This window comes from Meles meles, chromosome 4, assembly GCF_922984935.1.
Source record: "Meles meles chromosome 4, mMelMel3.1 paternal haplotype, whole genome shotgun sequence".
NCBI classification, from domain to species: Eukaryota; Metazoa; Chordata; class Mammalia; order Carnivora; family Mustelidae; genus Meles; species Meles meles.
In genome coordinates, this window is record NC_060069.1 from 31,198,842 (window position 1) to 31,217,748 (window position 18,907).

The following is an 18,907-nucleotide window of genomic DNA, read 5'->3' on the forward strand; positions in this document are numbered from 1 at the left end:
CACCCCCATGCTTTTCTGGGGGCCCTTAGTCCTCCTCCTCCACCACCTTCCCATTCCTCATTAAGTGACTTAGATACCATGGTCCCTCAGTATTATGATACCCTTGAAAGAAACTCAACCATCTTTTGGCTCTAGCCCTTCACCTTTTTGTATTTGGGCAAAACCCTATCAAATATTGAAGCTGAAACAAATATTCCCTCTGCTGTGCCTAACCCTGAGCTATGGACATTACCGTAGAAAATTCACACAGCCCATATTGTCAGTTTCATCATTTTTATTAATAGACTTTATTTCTTTGAACAGTTTTAGATTGTTCATAAAAATTGAGCAGACAGCACACAGAGTTCCCATATACCTCCCCTGGCCAACCACAGGCACACAGTTTATCCTAGTATTATCATCTTTTGTTGCTTACAAGTAAGTCTTCAGTGGTCTCCCATTGCTCTGAGGACAAAATCCAGAGTCCTTTCGATGGTCTCCAAAGTTGACAAAATCAAGACTTGCTTACTTCTGCCAACAATCTCCTTTTGCCCACTTTGCTCCAGCCAGAGAGACCTCCTCTCCCTTTGTCACACTTAACAGAACTATTCCTGCCTCCGGTCCTTTGCACGTTCACTCCCTCGGCCCAGGATGTTTTTCCCCTGTCTTTACTTAGATCATTCATTCTCATTTCTCCTGGCTCAACCCACACATTGCATCCTCAGAGAGGTTCTTCCTGACCACATTATCTTAGGTTGGATTCTCCCAGCAAATTAATCTGTTTTACACAGTTTGCAATCATCTGTGAGACAAAAACCAGGATTTCCTTGTCTGCTATTCTATCACAATGTCCATCAATAAACACTTGTTGATTGAAAGAAAGGAGGAAAATAAGGACAAAAGGAAGAAATGAAAATGCTGTGTCTTCCTTTTTGCTTTTTGCTCTCTCTCAAAGTAGCATTGCCTCCCTTCCCACCACTGATATCCTGGCTCCATGCAACCACTGGTCTGTCCTTGTAGCAATAACCACATGTCTTAAGTCCTGCAGTTGCCTTGAGCATGTCTGTGTCTATAAGGCAAGTCAGCCACCTCGTCTTATTCCTTCAAGAATATCTCAGCCCCTGCACCTCTGTATTCATTTTAGAATCAACTTGCCAAATTACATCCCCACATACACACAAAACTGTTGTTCTTTTCTATTGGGACTGTAATAATTTATACATCAATTTGGGAAGAAATGCAACCTTTACATTATGTAGTCTTCTGACCTATGAAAACAGCACACTCTCCATTTTTTTCAATCTTTCAATAGTTGTATAATCTCTCCCTAGAGTTTTATAATTTCTTTCCATTAGGAATTTTCTCCATCTTTTGTTAGATTTATTCCTAGATATTCCCTAGTTCATTATGCTATTATAAATGAAATCTCTTTTTAAATGTCTTTTTCTGAGTGTTTTTTATTAACATTTTGCTACGTAGTACTTTTGTATCCAGAAATTTCTTATTAATTCTGATTTATCTATACAGTCTTTCAAGTTTTTTAACACAATCATATCATATGCAAATAATGAGTTTTGTTTCTTTTTTTTCTAATGCTTATACCATTTGGTTCTTTTACCTACACTATTGTGATGATTAAGATGCCCAGTATACTGGTGAAAGGAAATGTTAATAGCAGACATCCTTGCTGTTTTCCTGATCTCAAAGAGATTGCTTTCAATATTTCACCAAGTGTGATGTTTATTTTTTTAAAAGATAAAAAAGAAACTTTTATCGGTTTCGGAAGTTCTCTTTTGTTAAGTATACTTACATTGAATGGAGGTTTAATTTTATCAGACAACTGTCTTCCATGTATTAAGATAATCAAATGATTTTTGTCCTTTAATGCATTGAAGTGGTGAATTACATTAATTGATTTTCTGCTGTAAAATCAACATTGCCTTCCTTGGATGAACACAACTTGATTATGATACATTTTTCTATACAATGGAAGTTTCAGTTTGCTTATAATTTGCTTAAAATTTTTGCATCTTTATTGATGAGTAATATTTGGCCTGTAATTTTCCTTCCTACGTTGCACTTGCCAGGTGTTAGCAGCTAGCTATCAAGGTTGCACTAATTTCCATAAAAAGACGTGAGAAATAGTCCTCTTCCCCTATAGCCAGTCTCTGGATAAGATTGAAATTACTTACTCCTTATAGGGTTGGTAGAATTCACCAATGAGGCCATTTGAGGTCAAAATTTTTCATGACTGACTTAATTTTCTTACTGGCTGTGCGACTACTCAGGTTTTCTGTTTCTCAAATTGGTTTTGGTAAGTTATAGTTTTCTAAAAATTCCCTTATCTGAATTTTCAAGTTTTTTGGCATAAAGTCATGTGTGCTATGCCATTATATTTTAAGGGTCTATATCACCTGCACTTACTTATGTTACCTTTTTCTTTCTTTAAAAATGGTGATTTGTGCTTTCTCTCATCTGTTACTATATTAGCCCTGCCAAAGGTCCTCAATTTAATTAGTCTCTTCAAAGAACCAACTTTTAGCTCATTGGTCTCTTCTCCTTCATTGATGTTTTCTATTTCAAGTAATGCTGCATCTTATCTTAATTACATCCTCCATCCTACATGTTTTACACTTTTCTAACTTCTTAAGATGGAATTTTCAACCTATTTTCCTTTCCAATATATTCATTGAAGACTTCATTTCCTTCTAAGAACTACTTTAATATGTAGAATTTTCTTTATTATTTGGTTTAAAATATTTTCGAATTTCAAATTTGATTTCTTCTTTGACTCAAAGGTTAATTAGAAGCACAGTTCTTAATTTCTAGTTATCTTTATGCCATCAAGTTTTAGCTCAATTGTATTACACTTAGAGAACATGCACGGCTTGTTCAATGCTTTGAAATTTATTGTAATTTTCTTTAGGCCCAGCATGTCGAAAATGTTCCTTATTCACTTGAAAAGGTGTCTTCTGCGGTTGTAGGGTACAATACTCTGCATATATCCATCGGGTAGAGAAAGTTCATTGTGCGGTCCAAATATTCTACATCCCTGCTTATTTTTGTCTGCCTGTTCTAGCAATTACTGAGATGGTAGTGTATAAAAATATCTCCCACTATGATTATGGCATGGTCTGTTTCTCCTTATGGTTCTATCTTGAGGTTGTGTTATTAAATGCATACATATTTTAAGTTGTTATATCTTCCCTGTAAAGAGAAACTTTTATCAGTAAGAACTGACCTTCTTTCTCCCTAAAAAATGCTTTCTGCCTTAAAAAAAAAAAAAAACCTGGGGCGCCTGGGTGGCTCAGTGGATTAAGCCGCTGCCTTCGGCTCAGGTCATGATCTCAGGGTCCTGGGATCAAGCCCCGCATCAGGCTCTCTGCTCCACAGGAAGCCTGCTTCCTCCTCTCTCTCTGCCTGCCTCTCTGCCTACTTGTGATCTCTCTCTCTGTTAAATAAATAAAATAAAAAAAATCTTTAAAAAAAAAAAAACCTTATCTGCCTCTTATTAAAATTAAAAGACAAAAAAAAAAATTAAAAGACCCTGTTTTCCTTTGATATAGAATTTGCATGATGTATCTTTACCCATCCTTTTTTCTACGACTTTTGTATACATTTAGGGGTTTTGTATGAGTCTCATAAATAGAATACAGTCAGATTTTGGATTCTTATTTACCTCTGACAATCCAATCTTTGTCTTTTAACCAAAACATTTAGCCCACTTACTTTATTATGCTTACTGATATGTTTGGATTTGTGCTTATCGTATTTTGGGTTTTCTGTTTGCTTCATCTGTCTTAGTATTTTTGTTCCCTGTCTTCCTCAATTCTTTCTTTAAGATTTTATTTATTTATTTGAGAGAAAGCACATGAGCCATGGGGGAGTGGGGGGCAGAGAGATGGGGAGAAGCAGGCTCCCTGCTGGGCTTGGTCCCTGGAACACAGAATCATGAAATGAACCAAAGGCAGACACTTAACCAACTGAGTCACCCAGGCACCCCCTCTCTTCCTCAATTTTTGATTTATTTTGGACTGTTTATTTTTTCCTGTTTCATTTTCCTCCTTTATTAGTTTGCAAACATCTCTGTTTTTATTCTTTGAGTGGTTACCTTGGGAATTATTTAATTAAAGTCAAAAGTTAGCTAAAACCTCTACTTTCCAAGACCACTTTTCACTCCATATATCCCATCCCAACTTACTACTGTGCTAATAAGCATTTTAATTTTTTCTTGTTTTTAAAAAGCTATATGATTCAATCAATCATAAATAATTCCCAACTTACTATTATTATGTATTTTAGTTTTATCTTGTTTAAAAAGAAGCTATATGACTTAATCAATGACAAATAATTCTATCTATTGTACAAACAATCCCCAAAACTCCATAGCTTAACCCAGTCAAGGTTCCTTTCTCACTCATGTCATTTTCTGATGCAAGTCAGTCAGCTCCAGGCGGGACTCCTTCAAGAAGTGATGTTGCCACATCCAAGGAAGGTCTGTACAGTCTTCAAAGCTTGCCTTCTATTTGTGGAAACATGGCCAAGCCTTTTTTTTTTTTTTTTTTTCAGCTTTAAACAGGCAAAGGCTTTTTCAATCAGGGTTCATGGCTTCTTTTACAATGCAATTCCTTCAAAAGTTAGGTGGCTTCAAACCTCTCTGTGGTCTGTGGCGAAGTTCTCAATTCCCCTTTTTTTCTTTGCTTTCTCACCCCCATGCCTTTCTCTCTCAAGTGGTGGCTCTCAAACGGTGGCCACAGCATTTAGAGAATCTTTGCAGAGATTTGCTTCATTTCATTGAAAAATTTAACTGGTCTTCAATACTTAAAGACTTGATCCTATTGCTTAACTGATTAGGATCTAAAACAGTGTACTTTCCTGAAACTTCAAGGTTCTAAATTTCTGGATTCTATTTCCTTTTACTTCTTTTTAATCAGCCCAGTATTCTCCAAGCTCATCCCTTTCCTGTAATAGCTTGAGAGATGTAACCTTCTACATCTGACCCACGATACTAAGGTTTTGTTTTATAAACCTTTCCCCTAGGGCTACTGGCCCATGAGGCTCATGATCTGCCCCATATTATCACAGGCAATGGTTCTGCCATTGCCACACAGATCAGGACATTTGGAGCCTTCTCATATCAGTTTTCTTGTTGTCCTCAACATGACCACTAAGCTAGTGCCACACATTTGCTATCTTGAAATGGCAAGAGCTCTTTTCAGTGTACCAGTTTCTACATTACTCAAGATAAGTACATCTAAGTTACTGTGACAATCTCTACATCTGTGAGTTAACATAACAGAAGTTTCTGTATCACAACATATTCATTGCTGTTTGGGAAGTTCTCCTGGTGTGTCTGCTCTGAGGAGTGACTTGGGTATCCAGTATGATATGATGTCACCATCTTCAATGGGTGACCTCTACAGTGGCCATGGGAGGGGATGAGAAAGTGCATTGGTGTTTTATGGTTATGCCTGAAAGTAGCATATACTACTTCTGTCTCCATCTGCATTCCATTAAGCCAGAATCCAATAACATGATCTCAACTATTTGCAGTTGAAATAGGAAAGCAGTCTTCCTTTGTGTCTGAGAGGAGCAGAAGTGCATGGTCACTATATAGCCAGTCTCTGTCATGCCCCATAAGACTTTATTATTGTATCCACTCAATGCTCATTTAGATTCACCCTCAGGCTTAGCACATCCTTGCTCTTTTTACATTCTTTTTTTTTTTAATTTTTTTATTTTATTTATTTGACAGAGAGAGAGATCACAAGTATGGAGAGAGGCAGGCAGAGAGAGAGGAGGAAGCAGGCTCCCTGTGGAGCAGAGAGCCCAATGCGGGGCTCGATCCCAGGACCCTGAGATCATGACCTGAGCCGAAGGCAGCGGCTTAATCCACTGAGCCACCCAGGTGCCCCTCTTTTTACATTCTTGCATATGATACTTTCCTTCTGCCTGAAGATTTTTTAGAATTTCTTTAAGTGGATGTCTTCTGGAAAGAACCTCTCTCAGTTTTATTTATCTGAAATTTGCCATTCAGTTTGCCCTTGTCTTTAAGCGCAATTTCTAATGAATGTAAAGAAAGTTGATAATTAATTGTTACTTTTTCTCAGTTAATCAAAGATTTATTTATTCCATAGTGTGAGTCGTTCCTCAGTGATGAGTAGTAAGCTTTCAATTTAACTGTTGTTCCTTTCTCTCTGGATACTTTTAAAATCTTCTCTTTGTCTTTGCTGTTCTGTAATCTCATTAGTATGTGTTTAGCTATGCATTTATTTATTTTTTCATTTATAATGCTCAAGATTCTTTGATTTCTTGAATCTACAGATTTGAGATTTTCTTCAGTTTCAGAAAGTTCCAAGACAATATATGGGCAAATCTAACCTCCACACCACTCTTTTTCTTCTCTTGGACTTTTATTATCTGTATTAAACTCTCCCACTCTATTCTCTGTGTTCTTATGGCTTTTTGAAATTTTCCATCTATGTCTTTCTGGCTACCTTCTGGATAATTTCTTCTGTATACCTGCAATTCATTAATTCTTTTCTAAACTTTATCACATCTTATGTGAAACTCCTCCATAGATTTTTTTGAAGATTTTTATTTATTTATTTGACAGAAAGAGATCACAAGTAGGCAGAGAGGCAAGCAGAGAGAGAGAGAGGGAGAAGCAGGTTCCCCGCTGAGCAGAGAGCCCAATGCAGGACTCGAGCCCAGGACCCTGGGATCATGACCTGAGCCGAAGGCAGAGGCTTAACCCACTAAACCACCCTGGCCCCCATCCTCCTAGAGTTTTTTAATGTTGTGTAATATTTTTCATTTCTAGAAGTTCCATGTGGTTATTTTTCAAAACTTATTGTTTATAATTTCTTGTTCTAGTCCCGTATCTTCCAGTTTGTGTTTTATTTCTTTAAGCATATTATATCTACTTATACTGTCATCTCTAGCTAATAATTTTATTACCTAAGGAAATTGAGTGGCAGTTTCCACATACACATCCTGGATCTCTCTCCCTCATGATGCCTCATTATTATGTATTTGTTTTACTGCAACTCTTAGACACTTTTGGAGGGGGTGCTTTGAGACCTGGGATGCAGGCTGGTTTCTTCAGAAAGTATTTGCATTCACTTCTGCAAGTCACTTTGTATGTTTTCTCTAAATTAAATTCTCACGTTGAAACAACTTAGTAGTGTGAATTCTAGCCAAAATCCTGTGTGAGCACCACTTTGGGGATCTAAATTCTCAGTGTCAGTTTCCCACTCTCTACCTGGACTAGACATTTAATTTTCCTGGCATTCTCCTGGGTTTATTTCTGGTGTGTCCTTACAAGGAAGTTAGAGCTCTTTGGGATCTAGTCTTAAAAGGGGGAAGAAATTCCTGTTAGACCTCCTATGTTAGACAGGTTCTGAGATAAGTTTCCTGCTCTCCATGCTTCATTAGACCATTAAAACCTATGCTAGATTCACTTGGTTTTGTCTTCAGAGAAAAAGCTAACTTCAACAATCTGTTTCTATATCTGAATTCCCATATTTATTTAATTTTTGGCTAAAGAATTTACTTACATTACTGATAGACCATCAACGCACTTTAGATTTTATTATCCAGCATTTTTAAAGATTTTATTTATTTATTTGAGAGAGAGAAAACCAGAGATAGAGCAGGAGCAGAGGGGGAGGGGCAAAAAGAGAGAAGAGCATACTCCCTGATGAGCAGGGAGCCTGACGCAGGACTCCATTCCAGGACCCTGGAATCATCACCCAAACCAAAAGTAGACACTTAACTGACTGAGCCACCCAGGTATCCCTATCCAGCATACTAAAGAACTTTTTGATGGAAAGGAAAACCCAAGGGGGATCCAGTGTAGTCTACCATATTACCCTATCTACTGATATTTGTTATAAGGTCCACTTCATCACCAAGTGGTGACCTCCCCAGTAGAGGACAGACTTACCTTTAGACTTACTTTTCATTCTATTCTAAAAGTAAAGCATCCTAATTAAAGTAAATTGAAAATATAAAGAAAAGTTTAACTCTAAAATCCAAGATATTTGGATATATTTCCATACAAATATGCCTATGTTACCAACTTGGTTTATTTCCTTCTAGTCTTTTCCCCTCTAAATAGAAGTTTTTATATTATGAGATTAACTAGAGAAATGGTTAATTGAATGTGAAGCAATATTCAGCAGCACTTAAAAGCAACAATTTATAAATCTTATGTGATATTATAAAGAAATTCTTTTTGAGGGGCACCAGGGTGGCTCAGTCGATTAAGTGTCTGCCTTCGTCTCAGGTCATGATCCCCGGGTCCTGGGATGGAGCTCTGCCTCAGGGTCCCTGCTCAGCAGGGAGTCTGCTTCTCCCTCTCTCCCAAATAAAGAAAATCTTAAAAAAAAAAAAAAAGAAAGAAAGAAAAATTCTTTTTGATGTAATGCTAAGCTGGGCAAAGTGTAGAGAAAGCATTTGTGTGGAGGTGGGGGTGAGATTCTCTGGAGTCATCGACCCATGTGGGGCTGCTTTCCTGGACCCCTCACTCTAGACACCAGCAAGAGCCAGCCAGCTCATTCAGGTGCTCTACAGCAGGCACTCTGTAAATGTGTGTTGACTGATAGCTAACACTAGGGGCCACCAAGCTCAGATATCTCTAGAACAGAAATAAAGGGCTCTTTCTCTTGCCTTCCATAAAGACAATAAAAGAATTCATAGAGGACCACTTATTCATGCCCCCTAATGACAATTACACACGATTTGCTTGCAGTTTAACATAAGGTTAATTATGGACAACAAATTGCTACCTAACAGGATTCTAATATTAATTTCTAAACTCCCTACCCCCACCCCAACTAACTAAGGAACCAGTGGAAACTTGGATTAGATTAAGGCAAGAGTCATGTCTGGTCCTTAGCTTATGGCCAGTGAGCATGCCCGTGTGTCCCTCACTGTCCCCAGTCATGCCCCACAAGGGCCCTACTCCAGTCTCTGCCTTTGCACTTGTCCAGAGTTTACTGTGAGAGTGGAGATCTGCGGCAGTGATGTTACTAAGGAAACTTGGCATTCTCCCAATACCCTCCACAAAACGGCTCCATCTAGTTTCCAGTGCTCAGTGTTTGTTTGAGCTTATATGCTGCCTGTGTTTAGTCTACGGTGTTTTAGGCTCTGCTTCCAGTATGTGGAGCATAACTTTCAGGTTGGGTCTAAGGTGAACATAGGCCATTGCACGCCCCCTCCCCCACAGGAATGGAACTTCCTGCATAAGAGGATTAAACCTCCCTTGGGCCTTACTGCTGTGTGGCTGCTGAAACTATTGTTGCACTGTCCCGATTGGCATTGCATCTTAACCCCTACTCCAGAGTCCGACTTTTACTAGGTGCTCCATAAATACCCATGACAGTAGAACCCAGATATTTTTTTCTAATAAATTAAAAAACCACACAAATATATTTTTTAAAAGTCTACACATCTATATGCATAGTGTTTATGCTCCCTTGTGGGACTTAGCATGTTCGGGTTTACAGTAAAATCTTTTTGGGTCTTTGCCTATTCTTCATAACTAAGCCACTAGTTCCATGAGGGCAAGAGCCCATACCTCTCTCTGTATACCCCACAAGTTCACACAGCGCCATGCATGGCTAGCATTCAATGACATGAAACAAACAAGCATGTAAATGCTGGGTCCATGAAATCATATACTTGCCATTTCAGAGCTGGTGGTGGTAGCAGATGCTGTCCGTGGCCCCCAAGTTGGGAACTGCCCTAAGATATGATTCACCAGTACTTCTCAAATACAGTGGGTCCTGATCTCCCTGCAAAAGGCTAAGCTTACATCAGGTCGAAAATGGGTCATTCTCACTTATTTGTGAGCTCCATTGTGCCACATAGAATAGGTCAACATTCAGGAAGCCTGTGGCTACAGAATAGAATACATATGGTAAGACCATCGCCTCAGTATAAAACTACTAACTGCCACAGTTGCTGAAGCATGTTGATACATAAGGACCCATGGAAGGCTGGTCATGTTTTTAAGTAAGTGATGACAGAAAGAAAGGTCTCTAAAAGCAGCATCCTGGAGCACCCCCATCTTAATGAAATGAGTTGCCTTGTGCTTTTCCCTGACCTTTGGTTTTGGGTCAAGGCTTGAGATGAAAAGGGATGAGAACAGTAACCAGGACCTGACAATCTCTGTTTCTCTGCAGCTACGGGTCTTCAAGCTGGCCAAGTCCTGGCCAACCTTAAATACACTCATCAAGATCATCGGGAACTCGGTGGGGGCACTGGGGAATCTCACCATCATCCTGGCCATCATTGTCTTTGTCTTTGCGTTGGTTGGCAAGCAGCTACTCGGGGATAATTACCGTGACAATCGGCATAATATTTCCGCGCCCAATGAAGAATGGCCACGCTGGCACATGTATGACTTCTTCCACTCCTTCCTCATCGTCTTCCGGATCCTGTGTGGAGAGTGGATCGAGAACATGTGGGCCTGCATGGAAGTTGGCCAGAAATCCATATGCCTCATCCTTTTCTTGACAGTGATGGTGCTGGGGAACCTGGTGGTAAGTGCTGAGCCTCCCTGGGGGCACTGTCTTGGGGGCAATGGAGAAGACTTCTGGGTTATCCTAAAAAGCTTTGAAGTTGCACATTTTTATGCCCCCATCATACCTCCCTGGCTGTAAGTCTTCAAACTTTGCAAAGTCATGTGGGGCATGTTCTAAGAACTGTGCATAGGAAGGTAACCTGACTTACTGGCATACACACATAGGAGAGGGATGGAAAGACCTGTTTAGAATCCCAGCTCTGTGACTAGTATAGCTGGATGACCCAGCACAAGAGACAATCTCCTCAAGCTTTAATTTCCTTCAAATCAAGAAGATAGTGCTCATTCATAGGCTTACCCAGGGAATTAAATGACATATGCAAATTGCCTAGTGCAGTGTCTAGGCCACAACAAGAACTCAGTAATTGTTAGCTGTTTGTTGAAGAAAATTTTCCTTTCCCCACTCTAGTGGGTCTCAGAAGATATTTTTCTCTAGGGCCATGAGAGCTGACTGATTTCTCGGAGCTACACAGATCCTAGCTATGAGCAGGAGGGCGGACAAGATGAGACAAGGTGATAGGGAGAAGCTGGGTCATGGACAACAACCAATGCCATAATGTCAATAACAAAATCCACTCCCACATTTGGGAGTGCCTCACTGAAGACCTTTCTTCCAATTGCCCCCGCCCCATCCTTCTTTATCTGAGTTGGCCCCCTGACCTCAGCTTATCCCCACCCACTGTGGTTCTGGGCACCCTTGCTGTACCAGTGCTGGCTGTTGTAGGGGGACATGTGGACCTCAGAAGCCCCTTTCTTACTGCCCTGAAAGTCAACCAATTTGGATTCTTTTCTATGAAAGCTAAACCAGAAGAGATGAAACAACAAACCCAAACTTTTCAGTCTTTCCCACCTGGGTCCTGGAGCCAAAGATGCCTTCCCCCCGCCCAATTCCCAAGTTAAGGGGTTGGCTGAAGATCCTTTCTTCTAGGCTGAGCTCAGCATGGCTGCAGAGCTATAGGGGCCCCTAACCCTCAGGCAGGAATTTTCTCTTTCTGAGCACTCTTAGAGCTCTCAAGTAGTTTCGTCTTCACGACCATTCCAGAAGGATGGGAGTCCCCACTCTCTGCTCATGGGAGAAGTACATGAAGTTAGAAACAGCAAGGAGATTACCCAGGACCCCAAGGCAAGGAAAAGAACCCAGGGCTTTGGCAGATGACAGCAGTCCCGGGGCAGACCCATACATGTTCCTTTCTGCTATGCCTGAATGTCCCTTGGTTCAGCAGGGCTGATCCTTCTCCATGGCAGACAATGTGTTTCCAAGCTTTGTCCACATGAGGCAAGTTGCTGGGGACATCCCCAGGACTCCCCTCAATGGCTCTCAAACTGTCTATCCCCTCAGAAGGAAAGCACATTGGATGGGCAGAGAGAGGCCCAGGTGTGGCTGTCTTGCCCTCTAGCTGGTTGCCAACCTGGCAGACTATGGAGGAACTCAGCTTGTTGGTCAAGCCATCATTGCTTCCACTCCTACTCTCCAGGTGCTCAACCTGTTCATCGCCCTGCTGCTGAACTCCTTCAGTGCTGACAACCTTGCAGCTCCAGATGAAGATGGGGAGGTGAACAACCTACAGGTCGCCCTGGCACGGATCCAGGCATTTGGCCATCGTGCCAAGAAGGCCATCTGCAGCTTCTGCACCAGGCCCTGCCTTCTGCCCTGGCCCAAGACAGAGCCCCAGCTGGTGGTGAAACTCCCACTCTCCAGCTCCAAAGCTGAGAACCACATCACTGCTGATGCAGCTGTGGAGAGCCCCAGAGGGCTCCCAGTGTCCAGAGGCCCCAAAGATGACTACAACGACTTCATCACCAACCCCAACATATGGGTCTCTGTGCCCATTGCTGAAGGAGAATCTGACCTTGATGACCTGGAGGAGGATGGTGAGGAGGATGCTCGGAGCTCCCAACAGGAAGTGATCCCTCAAGGGCAGGTGAGAGTCCTCCCACGGGACAAGCTGAGGGCCAGAGTGACAGAGGCAGAAGGGAAATTTGAATAAGGAGGTTGTCCAACATCAGGACTGGCACAGACTTGATGAGCCCTGGGCAAATCAAGTCTATGGGCACCCAATGTCAGGAAGCTAATACCATGCCAAGTTTCTGGAGGAGGTGGCCTTTGAGCAGAGCCTGGAAAAAGGGGTCAGAATTTCCCAGGCAGTGAGAACAGGGGCAGGACCTTAGTCTCAGACCACTTTGAGGTTCTTGGGATTATCTTTTGCACAACTGCCCCTCTTACTTCACCCAACCCAGGATCTGTGCCCAAGATGCTAACGAGACTCCTCTAAAAACTAACAAGACTCCCCAAAGAACAGATGATGTCCAAGAGCAGGATTCATCTGATCTTCATCAGATAGAGAGTCCTGATCATCATGGGACTCCTTTATCCAGATTTTCCAAACAAAGGATGTCCTAGGAAAATGACACTTGTTCTTTTTGGCCCCAAAGAATTCAAAGCACATTTAAGCCTTTTGGCAATATATATAATTTTAAATACTTTGCACAGTTCCGTACTACTACCTTAAGCTGAGGTATCAACCCTCATTGACCTCTTCTCAGTGACTTTGGCACGATATGGAAGGCAGGGGTCCCTGTGGGGTCTGGAGGCAGGCAGGGCGGCTGGCCAGGCCACTAAGTGGCCTCAAACAGCTGTGCTTTGAGTCTGTAGCTCTACCACAGCCTTCTTCCCCTGCAGCTGTCACTTCTCTTGTGTTCCAGCAGCTGCTATTATCAGCTGCCATATTTTACATGCCTTTGTGTGGGTGACAGCTGAGGGCAGGGCATCATCATCCCCGGAATAAAGGACATGAACTCCATGATGACTGTCTCCACTCAGGCATTTTCAGATACTTTGGGGTCCTTGGGGGACTTCAGATGGCCAAGGTCTCTATCTCTCTGACTTCTGGACAAGTAGTAATGGTCTTGGTTAACATCTATGGAGCCAAACGCTTCATGCAAAGTGTTTTCCAAGCATTCACGGATTTAGTCAGCAAAATCACCGAGTAAAGTAGATCTTGCCTTCTCAATTTTGCAGGTGGGAGAAATGGAGATCAGGTTGGTACGTGGCTTGTAAGTAATGGAGCCAAAAGTTAAAATGATCTGGTTATAGAGACTCCAGGCTGCCTTCACACAAGCATGTGTGTAAGAATGCCGGTATTTTTGCTGCAGAGATTAGGTCCTTATCTCTGGCAGACTATGAGGGAGAGATCTCTTCAAACTGAGAAGCAATCAGCTGAGGGTGGGCACAGGTGCCCAGATGGGACCCTCTCTCACTAGCAGGAGCAGTTGCAGCAAGTCGGGAGATGCGAGGGTCACATGGCACCCAGGAGCCCAGGCTCTGGAATGTCCTCAGAGGACCTGGCTTCCCATGCGGGTGAGAAGTGGAAAGATGAGGCTGCTGCCCAGGCCCCTGCCGAGGTAGGTATGTGAACTTCCGGGAGGTTGAACAGCCCGCCCAACACTGACCAGTGGGATGGTAGGGGCCAGAGGATGGGGCTGCTCGGAAAGTGGTGTTTCAGACTGCAGTCAGCACAGAACCTGCCGTCTCCGCGTGAGAATTATTAAGGTCTGTCCTTGCCTCCAGGCTGGTCGGCATGGTTTCAGTGGAAAGAAGGGGGGTTCCACAGTTAGGAGGTAGGCGGTGATGAGGATGAGGTCCTCAACCTCTCTGAGTCTTCTTGTCTTCCTCTCTGAAACGGAATGGTAATGCCTACCTGAGAGGATTCTTTTGAAGCTTAAATGAGATGCTGCTTGTCAAGTGTTTAGTTCCTGCCTGAGATGGAATAAGTGCCCAGAAAATGACAGCCAAGAGAAAAGGGAACAAAAGACAATGCACAGAGAAAGTGTCTTTCTGAGCCAGCAGATGAAAGTCAGAGTCACTCGTGGGTGAGGAAGTCTTCCCTGTGACTCCCCCCACCCCCAGTCTCTTTTGTCCACATCATTTTTTCCAGCCAAAAACATTCTTTTGCTCTGCAGAGGCTGTCCGTAGTGAGTAGTGTACTGACAGCCTTACACAGCCTGAGCAAGAAGCAAAATTGGGGTTTGGGAATGTCACATAAGAGGTAAAAGGAAACTTGGTGGTTTCATTCCAAATCTTTGATGAAAATAAGCTACAGGGAAGAGGCATCTAGAAAGATTTAGCGTCGTTCATACCACGGCATTAAATTCAGGAATTTAACTTGACACCTAGCCTCTGAGAGCTGATGCCGTGACAGGCACCGGGCTGGGCAAAGATAAGGAAGACATCATTTGTGCCCAAAGTTATCGTGCCCTTCAGTGTGAGGAATGTCAGCCACTGGCTGTGTGCCCCTGGGCAGGGATGACCACAGCAGGGTGAGAGGAGAAGGTGGGCTGAGCTGGGGCTGGGGGACCAGGGCCTGAAGCCACTTGGTTCCTTCTGGGTGAAGTTGCCACCTTCTACATGCGGATATCATTGTTTCCTTCAGAACATTCTCAGGATTTCCCTGGCTAGTCATCTCTACTCAGTGTTTTCAGCACACAGCTGCTGGGTATCGGATTTGGCTTAATTGGTTTGGTTTGGTTTGGTTTGGTTTGGTTTGGTTTGGTTTGGTTTGGTTTTCTCTGTCCATGACCCCGGCCAAGCAGAGAAGGGCCTGACAGTGACAGATGGGGATCCACCCCACCATTTGGGTCCATTAGCCAAGCTATCAGGTTTACTAATATGAGAGCAGCTTCAACTCCTAATTGAATTCATCTGGAGACATTATAGGGCTGGAGCTGCCAGGAGGGCAGCAGGGCCCCTGCAGCATTGCTCCCTGATTAAATATTCAAGCCCAGTGAATGCCACGAGTCTTTATGGGTGTAATTACGGTGTCTCGGGCCCTCGCCAGCACTCCATCAGGGGCCTGGAGATTTAAAACCTCGCATAGCTAAACCTCTGGGGCTCCGTAGAGAGCATCACTGTTCTGGGCCTCAGCTGGCGAGGCCCCAAACACACAAAGATCGCTGCGGTGGGTCCAGCCCCAAGGGGCTCTCGCTGCCTCTCGGAGCCCTTGGCTGGGCAGACCTGCAGTAACCATGTGCAGACTCACTGGGGCCCTCAGAGAGCTGAGTTTGCTGCCCTGGGCTTCTGCCCTGCAGGGAGAGGATGACACGAGCTCCTCAGAAGGCAGCACAGTGGACTGCCTGGATCCTGAAGAGATCCTGAGGAAGATCCCTGAGCTGGCAGATGACCTTGAGGAACCAGATGACTGCTTCACAGAAGGTAAAACGGCGGCCACAGGACTCCTGTGCTGACATTCATTCGGGCCAGAATCCCATTCAACAAGCTCTCATCTGGGCACCTGTGTGTCCCGGGCCCTGCCCTGGGGTCCGTGGAAGACAGACACACAGGGCCGCTTGCTGCCTCCTCCCCAAGTCAGGGTGGGGGGCGGGAATCTGACACTGTTGGGTCCGTTTTCAAAGGAACGAGACTGAGACAAAGTGAAAGTTATGCAAGGCCTTATTCTATGCCGAGCATTAGAAGTTAGACTGACTGGCCAGGGGAACGAGACTGAGACAAAGTGAAAGTTATGCAAAGCTTTATTCTATGCCAAGCATTAGAAGTCAGACTGATCGGCCAGGGCCTCCTCCAAAGAGAACGACCACCCCTTGGTCTTATAGGCTATTTTTATTGGACACAACCACAGACCTCTATGTATGTGACTTTGGATGATTGGATGTCTCCTACCTGTGTGGTTTAGCAATGGTTACCCGGAACCGGTATCCGGGTATTATTAAACAACAAAATGGCTACCTGGGCAACATGGAGTCACTATGGCTAAGTAGGCCCAGGCAGGCCCTAGGGGTTTAACAGGTTTAATGTTAAATTGGCCCTAACAGACACAAGCACCACGCTCACAGCAGCCTAGTGGGCCCACGTCAGACCCGGCCACCTCAGCACAGGCCTTCCTCCTCACCCTCAAAAAACACCTCAGAGTAAGAAACCAGGCCTCTTGAGGTTGAACAGGGAAAAGGTAAACACTCTTGTTTGGGGACATAAAGAACCAGAGGAGGGTCAGGCCACGTCTATGTCCCTCAATCTTTGGTGTAGCTCTGAAAGGCAGAACAAATGTCCACGGCCATAGCACTCTGAATGCACCACATCTTGTCCTAAAGGGAGAAAACACATCTTACTCTTTGTTTCCCTCCATGTCTAGAATAGAGAGGCACATTGTGTTCTCACTAAATATGCTGGCAATAAGGGGATAGACATATAGTTCACACTATGAAAGTCATTGTGACTTCAATAATACAAAAAAAAAATCTATAAACTAAAAAACAACAACACTTCCTTGAGTTTCCAGTTCCACACAGCCCTGCACTGGACTGGACCCAGGCCCCATATTGGCCATACGGTGGCCTCTCAGGTGAGCAAGGGCTCAGGGCATAGCCTCTCAGACAGCACTAGACCCAGGCCCCACGACTTGTCAGGCTTCCAGGAATGGATGGGCATAGGACAGGGGCCACAGTATCCTCTCCAAGAAGGACGATACTTGGGGAGGACTTGAGAGTGGGTGACATCAGGGTAGGGGGGAGCACCCAAAGGGCAGGATTGAGAGGCTGCCTAAGAGGGGTGCAGCTTCTCTCATATTCCGGAGAATTCCTTTCCTACAGGGTGGCAAGTGGGTTTCCCAACAGAGTGCTTTCCCAGCGGGGCCAGAGCAAAAATGCTCCTCCCTCCCCAGGGGTAAACCCCTCTCCATCAGTCACCTCTCCCCACAGGCTGCCTTCGCCACTGTCCCTGCTGTAAAGTGGACACCAGCAAGTTTCCGTGGGCCGTGGGCTGGCAGGTGCGCAAGGCCTGCTACCGCATCGTGGAGCACAGCTGGTTTGAGAGCTTCATCATCTTCATGATCCTGCTCAGCAGTGGGTCTCTGGTAAGGGGAGGCGGGGTCCCTGCCCCAAAGCCCTCCAGATTGGGTCTCCTGCAATCCCAAATGCCTGGAGCTGGAGCAGGCAGCTACCCTGATTCCTAGCCTGAAAGCCCCCAACCAATGGCAGAAGAAGCTGCAGCCCACCACACGGGCTCCTCTTAGGAGCAGGGGAGGGTAGATGCTTGTGGTCTGCGTGTCCTGGCCTGCGAAGCCTGGCTGCAAGTATTTCAAGCAGTGAGGCCATGCATCCACTTTATAGACGAGGAAACGGACACTCAAAGGGCCCGAGGCACTTGTTCATGTTTACCGAGCTTGTCGGTAGCAAAACCTACCTCTACCCTCATCTGATCCCAAAGCCCTGGCTTTCTAGCCCTTGGCCTCCCAAACACCGGCCTTCTCCAAAGGCCCAGTGCAAAGATTGCCATCCTCCTGTCTTATCAAGCCACTTGCAAATACTATTATTCATTCAAGGCTCACAGCACATCATTATATCTGCACTTCTCGTAATGTAATTACCTGGGGAGCTTGCTAAAAGGCAGATTCTGAATCAGAGCTGGGGTGGGGCCTGAGAATTGGCATTTCCGACAAGCTCCAGGGGATGCTGAGGCCGCGGGCCAAAGACCACACCTTAAATAACACGGCCTTACAGGCATAGAGATGCTGACTTAGGAGCCACTTCCGTAGACCCTTGCTGAATGGCCAAGGAGGACAAGGAAGGAGGCTCTGATTGCTCCCTGCACAGTCTCAACTCATCTTCCCAGTGGACCAAAGTAGCTGTAGACGCAGGAGGGGACTCGCCATCCCCAGGTGTCTGCCTCTCATGGATGAGGAAGGCACAGCCCAAAGACATGAAGGGGCCTGCCTGGGGTCCCAGCTAATTAGTTAAAGGAGGATGAGAAGCCCGCTCTCCTGACTCATGGCTCCAAGTGTCTTCACTTGGTTTGTTCTCCCTCTGTCATTTACTCCCTAAAAACAATCTACTGGATATCTGGGCACCTACTTAAACACCAGATATCCCAAGAAGGGTGCCAAAGCCACTCTGTGTCCTGGTTCAGCCTCGGGGAGGAGCAAATGCAGGTGAGAAGACATGATCTGGGGTAGGGGGTGGTCAGGTGGACAATGGCACCACACCGAGGGCGAAGAGAGTCTCTGGAACTAGGGCTGCTCTGGCATGGGAGAAGGGGAGGGTATGGCAACATCTGAAAGGGTCCACTGCTGGGCACAGGGTGGTGACTGTCCATGACCCCGGCTGGCTCTGCATAGCTCTGGTACACTGGCCACATAGCCGGGCAAGAGGGGGCTGAGTGATTTCTCCACACCCTCCCCTCTTTCCTGTCCTCCTTGACGAGGACAACAGTCACATTTGCTCTTGACAAGGTGCTTTCCTCATTACCTCTCCACTCCTGTGTTTCCCCCATGGGCCTCCCCTCCTCATTTCTCTTCTCCATGCTCCCCTGCTCCTTCCTTTCTTTCTGTT

General features: G+C 44.5%; 1 protein-coding gene across 1 annotated transcript in view; it reads left to right on the forward strand.

Moving 5' to 3' along the window:
- The window catches only part of SCN10A (sodium voltage-gated channel alpha subunit 10), a 111,341-nt gene that overhangs the window by 70,952 nt on the left and 21,482 nt on the right, over nucleotides 1-18,907 (forward strand). The window contains exons 17-21 of the mRNA XM_046003843.1: nucleotides 10,170-10,529; nucleotides 12,046-12,492; nucleotides 13,832-13,972; nucleotides 15,656-15,779; nucleotides 17,279-17,433. Coding sequence (XP_045859799.1) covers nucleotides 10,170-10,529; nucleotides 12,046-12,492; nucleotides 13,832-13,972; nucleotides 15,656-15,779; nucleotides 17,279-17,433 — 1,227 coding nt within the window. The remainder of the gene's footprint in view (nucleotides 1-10,169; nucleotides 10,530-12,045; nucleotides 12,493-13,831; nucleotides 13,973-15,655; nucleotides 15,780-17,278; nucleotides 17,434-18,907) is intronic.